This window comes from Etheostoma spectabile, chromosome 8 (assembly GCF_008692095.1).
Source record: "Etheostoma spectabile isolate EspeVRDwgs_2016 chromosome 8, UIUC_Espe_1.0, whole genome shotgun sequence".
NCBI lineage: Eukaryota > Metazoa > Chordata > Actinopteri > Perciformes > Percidae > Etheostoma > Etheostoma spectabile.
The window spans coordinates 19,123,699-19,133,830 of NC_045740.1; the positions used below are offsets into that span (position 1 = coordinate 19,123,699).

The 10,132-nt window shown below is 43.8% G+C and overlaps 1 protein-coding gene and 1 long non-coding RNA gene across 9 annotated transcripts in view; one reads left to right on the forward strand and one right to left on the reverse strand.

Moving 5' to 3' along the window:
- ptprz1a (protein tyrosine phosphatase receptor type Z1a) overlaps positions 1 to 10,132 on the reverse strand; it is a 168,935-nt gene that overhangs the window by 124,466 nt on the left and 34,337 nt on the right. For all 8 annotated transcript variants that reach the window (XM_032522882.1, XM_032522881.1, XM_032522880.1 and 5 more), the window contains exon 2: positions 4,783 to 4,845. In XM_032522882.1, the coding sequence (XP_032378773.1) occupies positions 4,783 to 4,845 (63 nt within the window). The remainder of the gene's footprint in view (positions 1 to 4,782; positions 4,846 to 10,132) is intronic.
- The window catches only part of LOC116693839 (uncharacterized), an 8,281-nt gene continuing 6,345 nt past the window's right edge, over positions 8,197 to 10,132 (forward strand). Inside the window, exon 1 of the long non-coding RNA XR_004333020.1 lies at positions 8,197 to 8,255. This is a non-coding gene — a long non-coding RNA (uncharacterized LOC116693839). The remainder of the gene's footprint in view (positions 8,256 to 10,132) is intronic.

A 10,132-nucleotide genomic window follows, 5' to 3' on the forward strand; every position in this document is an offset into this window, starting at 1 on the left:
TGGTCACATCTGCTCAGAGTTAAAGTCTTCCCTCAGTGGACGACAACATCTCTGAGGCACGTTTAGGAGAGGAAACACACTGGAAGATGTTTCAGGTGAACAGCAGAAGCAGCTGCGCTCCAGTCTAAATGAACAGAGTAATCTCACTTCAGATAAGTGTGTTTGCTACTAAATAATTTGCACTTTTCATTTCTGTAATTCCCCTTTCACACCGATGGCTCGATCAGGGTTACACCCAGGTCGACTGTGTGTTTCAATGGGAAGCCCCACAGGTGGACAGCAACAAAATACATCTGCTGTATTTTTCAAAATAGGTAATTTAAAATGTACTTTATTACATATTGAGTGAAGTATCGTATTTTGCTGCATTACAAATCCACAGCACAAAACCTTTTTTGGGATGGTCTGAACTAAAATGGCACATTATACCTTTCAGGGTCTTAAATGTGTTAAATGTGTGACATGTGTTATATGCCAACATTATAGGCCGATATATCAGTATCGGCATTTATAATGAATACTGTCTTTTAGAATTAAATCTTCAGCATGTAGAATGAAGATTACATTTTATTCATCAGAATCATTTAAAATAACAAATACATGATTATGATTAATGAATATTTTCAAAATAAAAACGCGACGGTCAACCATGTTATGAGTGATGGCTGTCATAGTCGTCACCAAGAGGCGTCTAAACGCCCTGTTAGTGATGGCTGCATAGTCTGTCCACCAGAGGACGCTCTACACGCCCGTTAGTGATGGCGTTGCATAGTCTGTCCACCAGAGGACGCTCTACAAGTCCCTGTAGTGATGGCGTTGCATAGTCTGTCCATCAGAGGACGCTCTACAACGTCCGTTAGTGATGGCGTTGCATAGTCTGTCCACAGAGGACGCTCTACAACGTCCCTGTTAGTGATGGTGTTGCATAGTCTGTCCACCAGAGGACGCTCTACAACGTCCCGTTAGTGATGGTGTTGCATAGTCTGTCCACCAGAGGACGCTCTACAACGTCCTGTTAGTGATGGTGTTGCATAGTCTGTCCACCAGAGGACGCTCTACAACGTCCCGTTAGTGATGGTGTGCATAGTCTGTCCACAGAGGGCGCTCTACAAGTAACCGTTAGAGATGGCGTTGCATAGTTGTCCACCAGAGGACGCTCTACACGTCCCTGTTAGTGATGGGTTGCATAGTCTGTCCACAGGGACGCTTCTAACGTCCCTGTTAGTGATGGCGTTGCATAGTCTGTCCACCAGAGGACGCTCTACAACGTCCCTGTTAGTGTGGCGTTGCATAGTCTGTCCACCAGAGGACGCGCTACAACGTCCCTGTTAGTGATGGCGTTATAGTCTGTCCACAGAGGACGCTCTACAACGTCCCGTTAGTGATGGGTTGCATAGTCTGTCCACCAGAAGACGTCTACAACGTCCTGGTAGTGATGGCGTTGCATAGTCTGTCCACCAGAGGACGCTCTACAACGTCCGTTGTGATGGTGTTGCATAGTCTGTCCACCAGAGGACGCTCTACAACGTCCCTGTTAGTGATGGGTGTTGCATAGTCTGTCCACCAGAGGACGCTCTACAACGTCCCTGTTAGTGATGGTGTTGCATAGTCTGTCCACCAGAGGACGCTTACAACGTCCCGTTAGTGATGGGTTGCATAGTCTGTCCACCAGAGGACGCTCTACAACGTCCTGTTAGTGATGGGGGTTGCATAGTCTGTACACAGAGGACGCTCTACAACGTCACGTTAGTGATGGTGTTGCATAGTCTGTCCACCAGAGGACGCTCTACAACGAACCGTTAGAGATGGCGTTGCATAGTCTGTCCACCAGAGGACGCTCTACAACGTCCCTGTTAGTGATGGCGTTGCATAGTCTGTCACCAGAGGACGCTCTACAACGTCCCTGTTAGTGATGGCATTGCATAGTCTGTCCACCAGAGGACGCTCTACAACGTCCTGTTAGTGATGGCGTTGCATAGTCTGTCCACCAGAGGACGCTCTACAACGTCCCTGTTAGTGATGGCGTTGCATAGTCTGTCCACCAGAGGACGCCTACAAATCCACGTAGTGATGTGTTAGTCTGTCCAGAGGACGTCTACAACGTCCCCGTTAGTGATGGCGTTGATATCTGTCCACCAGAGGACGCTCTACAAAGTCCCGTTAGTGATGGCGTTGCATAGTCTGTCCACCAGAGGACGCTCTACAACGTCCCCGTTAGTGATGGCGTTGCATAGTCTGTCCCCAGAGGACGCTCTACACGTCCCGTTTTTTGTTTTTTTGTTAATGTGTTTTTGTTGAAAGGACTTCAAGTTTCATATCTTAAGTTTGTATCTTTATACATTTTATTTATCAGAACTTTAATATATTTTGATGTTCTGTTGTGACAATAAAACAAATTATTATCATATCATTTTAGTGAGAACTATAAATAACTACAAATAACTAATGTTAGGGAAATCTGTTCATGTTTTGTAACACGTTTCTGGATTTTATTTTATATATACAGTATATCTCGGCATATCGGATTTGAAGTATGTATATAAATCACGTTATTATGTCCTTCTGCCGGGCTTTAGAAAATTAGTTATTTCCTTTAATTTGGAGTTTAAAAAAAAGAAATGATCAACTCCTTTTCATCGTAATCCATGATTCAGCCTCCACGTGATCCTCTGTTCAGATACAATCCACAGCCTGACGTACAGCTACAACCTGCAGGCTGATCCCGGCATTATTATCATAATTATTACAACTTGCTTATTAAAACCCGTTCCCAGCAAGATGTCAACGAGTACAAACATTTTCCCACTACAGCACAATTGGGTTAGGATGTCTAGATTATGGGTTTTATCCATAATCTAAAATTAGTCATTGAATCGTCATAAAGATAATTAGAGCCATGACTACAGCAGCTTTGGCTTTATTCAAGACTAATAACCATCCTCAAACGGCCTGTAACTGATTCAACGCTTATTATTAATGATCTTCTGTTCATGTTTTATTTTGTTTCTCAGTGTAACTTTCAAATTTAAGTTGCTGTAAAATAAAGAAGAAGCAATTATCATGTATTGAATGCACCACCAGAAACTCGCCTTACCCAAGTATCACAAGTTATATTTGATTTTTAAAAGCCTTTAATTGCTTTTTTTATTCCGATTTGTCGAGCAGGAAACACCCCAGATGTTCAGCGTGATGATCGGTCTCAGTAACATTGCAGATGTTTCGCTAGTTCTTGCTAATTATGTGTTGTTGTGATGTTTTGTGCAGCTGCTGCGCTGTCTGTTAGCAGGCTCCCATCACTCTGGCTGTCCTCGCTCTGATTGGCTGTTCAGAGCTTCCTCCACCAGAGGACAAAGAGCCCGAACCAGGTCAGACAGGCTTCTGGGTCAGGACGGGTATTAGCATGTCAATGGAGAACGGAAACACACACACACACCCACACACACAGACACACACACACACCAGACACACACACACCCACACACAGAGACACACACAACAAACACACACACACACACATACACCCAACACACACACACAGAGACACACACATACGACAACACACAACATACAAATGCACACAGACACACGTAATACACACAAATACAAACACAGAGAGACACACAGAGAGACACACAACACACAAACCACACAAACGCACAAGACCACACACACAGACCACACACACACAGACAGACAAGACAGACACACACACACCGACACACAAACAACACGCACACACACAACACACACAGACACACACATACAAACAACACACACAGACACACACACACACAAACACACACATACAAATGCACACAGACACACATACATACACAACATACAAACACGAGAGACACACACACACACACAATCACATACAAACGCACACACAGACACACACATACATACATAGACACACACACACACACACACAGACAGACAGGCAAACAGATGCACACACACACACCGACAAACAAACAAAAAAAACAAACAAACAAAAAACAAACAAAAACACAACACACCCAACACCACAACACACACACACAGAGGCTCTATAGTTTTATTTCAGAATGTAAAACCTCGATTAACTGATGTAGCAGAAAGGTTTAAAGAAAAGAAATCAAGACAATAAGACAATCCAACGGTTAGCAAGCAGCTAACAGGCGTACGGTACATACCAGTGAACTACATTCTCTTCTTTCACTCAACGCCAGATGTGCATTTGTGTTACAACAGAACAAAATAAGCAAAGTGTCACTCAGAACAGCATCAAGATAAACACAGTTACAGTAAGTCACAGAAACGTCCCAACTTGCTGACTGACCGGATATGTTTCCAGTCTTGTAAACACACAGATGAACTACCTACAGGGTGAGATTTATTTATATCGGTATTTATATATTTAGATGGTCTTTCCCCGAAAAACGCCCACATAAGTTGTTTGTTCAGGCAGCAATGAAGACCTATATTTACATTCAAAGTGGCTTCGCCCTCTAGTGGCAGTAGTTAAGGTGACAAACTATAAGAGTGTCAAATTCACTTATTTTACTTTTTATAGATATTTTGTTGAAGCACCAATTGTCAACCCTAGAATATCACCGCAATATCAACATCGAGGTATCTGGTTAAGAATATCGTGATATCTGATTTCCTCCCTATCGCCCAGCCCTACAGCATACTGTTGCAGTCTTGTAAACACGCAGGTGAAGTACACACAGAGTAAGTACTCTGTTGCTGGCAGAGCGTTTTACTGTCCTAGGTGTGGAGACGCGTGCGACTCACCTGCGTACGACCAGTCGATGTCTTCTGAGAACTTGCGTTGGTTCCTGTATGCATAACCTCCAGCTGCAAGATAGAGAAAAAAGACGATAATTAAAATAATTTCTATGGTGCATTAATGGCAGATTATCTGTCCTAGCGTATGCCGTCTGTACATTTGCGTGGGATTTCCCCCTTTTCTGATCTACACATCCCTGCCTCTGCTGAATTATTTGTATCCCCGGTGGGGACAAAATGTCAGCCCCTCAAAGTGATCAATGCTACTTCACCAATAGACCATTTATTATCATCCCATTAATGCATGTTACTAACTCGACTTCTTCCCTTTCCCGGAGTCTTGTGCTCTCTCGCCCCTCTCCTCTCTCTCCTCTTATCGCTTCCTGCAGGTGTTTCTGGCTCTGGATCTGTGGTTGGAGTCACCTGCTGCCTCCATGTTCCGGCTCCACATCCTCTGCTACAATTCTCCATGTCTGTCTCTCTCTATGTCTCTCTCTCTCTGTATTTGTCTCTTTGTGTGTCTATGTCTCTCACTTTCTCTGTCTCTTTCTCTCAGCCCCAACCGGTCGAGGCAGATGCCCCCCCACCCTGAGCCATGGTTCTGCTCAGGGTCTCTGTTTGTCCTTGCCTCTGTGGCCCAGTGCTTGCTCTTGGTGAATTGTTGGGTTTCTGTAAATAACATCACGGAGTCCGGTGTAGACCTGCTCTTTTATGCAATGAGATAACTGTTGTTGTGATTTGGCGCTAGTTAAATAAAATTGAATTGAATAGAATATTATAGACCTAAGAAGTATTAAACTAAGCGCTACTTACACTGTAACGTAAACGGACTACACTACCATAGAACAATAAAATGAGAGTGGCGGTTGAAAGTCGTGTTAAGCTGCTACAGAGCTACGGGACGCCGGCAACCAGAAGAAGACGTTGTTTAGCCACCAATAGGGGACTGTGAGCCAGGTACAGGCCCCGCCAGATGACAACCTTTCAGAGGCCATGGTAGTGATGTCAAGCCAGAAAAATTCCAGAGGAGCGAAAAAGCGTTTCCTGGGTGAATATGTAGTTTTCACCGCGATGTGAACGCTCTCAGACGTGAAATTGCTGTGTTTTCCATTGAATATTGAAGTGCATATTTAAGTGTTTTGCATGGGTGCTGCCTGAGTACATAAACACTGCCTACTGCCCCCCCCCCCTCCTCTTCCTCATCACCAACGACCAGACAATGAAAATGTCAGTGGATGGTCAAAGGACAGGACTACAGTGGAGCTCTTTTGAGCAACTGGAAGATCTCAATTTTGCTGATGACCTGGCTCTGATCTCAAAAACACACTCACACATCCAACGCAAGACCACCAGATGGCATGACCATGGTAAACAGATAGGCCTCAGGATGAACGTTGGGAAGACCAAGGTCATGAGAATCAACACCAAAACCCACCAACCTATCACAATCGAGGAGCAATCCCTGGGAAGATGTGGTAAAGTTTGTATACCTGGAAAGCAACATTAGCACAGATGGAGGAGCTGATAAAGATGTCGAACTGCGCATCAGCAAAGCAAGATATGCCTTTAGAACACAACCCCAAAATCAGAATCTTCAATATAAAAGGTAAAATATGTCCTATATGGCTGTGAAACCTGGAAAACCACTAAATCAATCATAAATACAACTTCAAGTGTTTATTAACAACTGTCTCAGATACAGTACATACTGAGAATTTGGTGGCCCATCAAGGTATCAAATGTAGACCTGTGGAGACGCATGAACCTCGAGCAAATCCACATTGAAATCAAAAAGTGGGGACGGATCGGTCATACACTTAGGAGGGATCCGAGGAACATAGCAAGACAAGCACTGGATTATGTTCCCCAAGGCAACAGGAAGCAATGGAGACCTAAATCTAACTGGAGGCTGTCCACACTTGATGAACTGACCAAGACGGGGACCTCATGGCAAGAAGTAAAGACCTTAGCGCAGAGGAGAGTGAGGTGAAGATCCATGGTGGACGACCTATGCTCCCAGGGGGCCAAGAGGATTAAATGAATGAAAAAAATGACTGGCCGAGTGGGACTATATTCATGGTGGTATTGCAAGGGGGATTTAATTCTTGCATGTTTTATTATGTTGTGCATGATCAAAAAACACGACCCCCATCCTCTGTTTTTTCACAAATCGCACCCTGAATACAGGTAATATTCGCTCAACAGTCATGAAATACATAGAAGTTAAGGTTGACTCTACAGATTACAGCTTTGGTGCGCTGTAAGGTCGTAAAAAGGTTTACAGAGCTTTTAAATTCCAGAACTGACAGGTTTATTAGTAGGTTGGACCTTAATGGGTTTAATAGTTTAGCTGTCACTGCATTATTAGGGGTTGGATTTCCTTTCCTGCCCGACATCAGGTCACCACTGAGGTTTCATCGAGCGGCTGCCAAACAAAACCAAAACACTGACGCATACGTTACAACTATCCAGCAGCTGGAAACAGCCACGGGCTCTGTTCCAGTGAAACGCTGCGGTGGATCAGTGAGTCACCCACAACTATACAAGTGACCTCGTTTGTCATGGTTTTATTTACTAGGGCCCGAGGAATTATTTCTTCTTTCTTCCGGCAAATTAATCACCTTTTTAAAGCGCCCATGTTCTTCTCATTTTAAGGTTCATAATTGTATTTTGAGGTTGCACCAGAATAGGCTACTTGGTTTCATTTTCTAAAAACACCATATGTTTGTTTTACTGCACATTGTTGCAGATCCTGTTTTCACCCTGTGTGTTTAGGTCTCTGTTTTAGCTCCAGAGTGAGACATCTCACTTCTATACTATCTTTGTTGGGAGCTGCACATGCTCAGTAGATCGGTAAGATCCCATCAGCTAGATAACTCTTTCTCCAGCTTTGGTCAGTCCAAGGCAGGATTAGCTGGGAGACTTCTTCTAGGCCAAGGCCACCTGTGGAATACCTGCACAACAGGGACAGGACGTAGAACAGGGACAGGAAGTAGTTCTTTTGCAGATTATGGTGAACTAGTGTGTGTTGTAGCAGTGTTTTGCCATTGAGAACGAGCTAGCATAGTAGCGCTAGCATGTGCTACAGTTAGCTACCTCGTCTCTAGTGACGTAGAAAGCCGTACAGATGTTGAACAGCTCACCCGGAGACTGAAGACAGAGGACATTCAGAAACCAGATCTCACTCAAAACAACATGGACACAAAATAACCCATAATAAAATATGGGTCCTTTAAGGGGCTTAACATACTCAAAAACTCACCAAAATTGGCGGTTGCCAACCCCGAGCGAGGGCCTGTCCAACGCATTAATTTGGTTCTCTTTCTATAAACCCCCTTTCTAACATAAGATAAGATTTTATAGGAAATTTGTCTTGAACACATACACATATAGTGGGAAGACAGAGATGCTCCACATTAGCTGCATCAATAAAGGCTTTTTAATATTTCCTTCAACAAGAGTGCCTTGGTTTTGATGCTGTTCTTAAACATATGATATAAACTGTTAATATTAATGGCCAAAGCGGTTTCTGTAGAAGTCTATGAGAAAGCGTATAGGCTGAAATATGTGCCAACAGAAACTGAATTTGAATAGTATAGTTTGAAACTGAATTTATTCATTTGGAACTGAAATCCAATAAAATATGATCATGATATGATCTTCATGAAAAATTCAGCACTCTACATATCTTCTCGTTCAGTTCTCACAATTCAAATTCAGTTCACAAAAAAGTTTCTGTGACAGACATCCGGGTGCTTGAAGGATGATGGACGAGGACTCTCACCCAGGAGGCTGGGGCTCCTGTCCTGTTCCTGTCCCGTGTTTCACTTAAATGTACATCTTTTAACCCCACCCATGATCTCTTCATAACCATAACTGAGTGGTTTTACACTGCACGATGAAAGAGTACGCCAAAGGGCACCAATCCTCTGGGTAATACTTGGTTCCACGGCGCCACTGAGCAACGGTCATAAGAATGAACGGGGGCTCCGCCTCCAACACTGTATCCAGTTCTTATTATACATCCATGGTCCTGACCAAGCGTCAGGACCAGCATTTGACGAGTTGATAATGAGAATGTGCGGCCCCAGCAGGCGTGGAACCAGGGACGTTGGGGTTCCTGGTCAGCACCTTAACCCATAAGTCACCAGGGTGTCCCACAGAAGGGGATCTTTAAGGGCGCATTTACCTGCCCTAACAGGTGTACCAACCGACCACACTATATAGGCTCCGCCCTTTTTTGACTATATTAAGACATTTTGGCTCAAAGCGACCAAACAACAAAGCTTTGGTGAGCAATCAGCCAAAACTCACAGACACCGCGGCCATTTTTCGGCACAATCTACAAGAGCGATGCCCTGTCGGCAGCACACAGCTCCCTCATCAACCTTCCTACCTTACGACCTTTCCTCTCGACCTTTGCTGACTGACTCCGACTCAGTAGGGTACATAATGAGGTCCTGCGCTGGGATGTAGGGTGGCGGGTAATTAACACAAGCGGCTGTCCTGGCATCTGTCACGTTAATGAAATGGAGTCAACGCCCCGAGGGCTCGCTGGAGAACAACACCTCATTACCATAATAGAGCGCCGAGGCTCCAACTGAGACACAAAGAGCCGAGGTCACATGACACGGGGAGGGTTTACGGTGACGTGATGAGGTGTGTGTTTACAAGTAGTCGCAATACTGAGAAAAAATGTTGGGAATTCATTGATGGAATGTTCTCCAAGGGGAAAAACATGCACTTATATTTGATTACAATAGGTTTCTTACTCATAAACCCTCATGTTTTAGGGTCTTGTGCAGTAATTGGTTGGATTACGTTCTAGCAACATGCACTGGACTTTTCTTGTCTTTCTTTCTTCAGGCATCACATCATAATGGCTGTAAGTGCTACCTAAGAGTATAAGTTGTTTGTTTTTTTCTTCAAATTTACCACCACCTTTCTATGAGAAACTGCCAAGTTTAGTCCAAGTACCTTTGTTCCAATGAAGGGAAATTTTAAAAGAGTACTTTACTGATTAATCGCTGCCCTTCTATTACACTGTCAGACTCTCAATAGACAGTTTAAAACCACAAGCATCAAAATTGATGCAGCAGAACTAGAAATATCTTCATCCCACCGGTCTTCTGCCTTGACAAAAACCTGGTGCCTCGATACCCATAATGCAACTTGACACTGTAGTTCCAGAAGTGAAAACCCCTAAATGTTTGTTTTATTTACACCAAATCAAAAGCTTTATAGCCACGATTCATCTTGTAGCTGGTAGGCCTGATTCCCGGCTTACAACTCTTCATATAAGCATTTAACAAAATGTCAATGGAGATAGTGAATGGGGGAAGAGGGCAGTCACTGT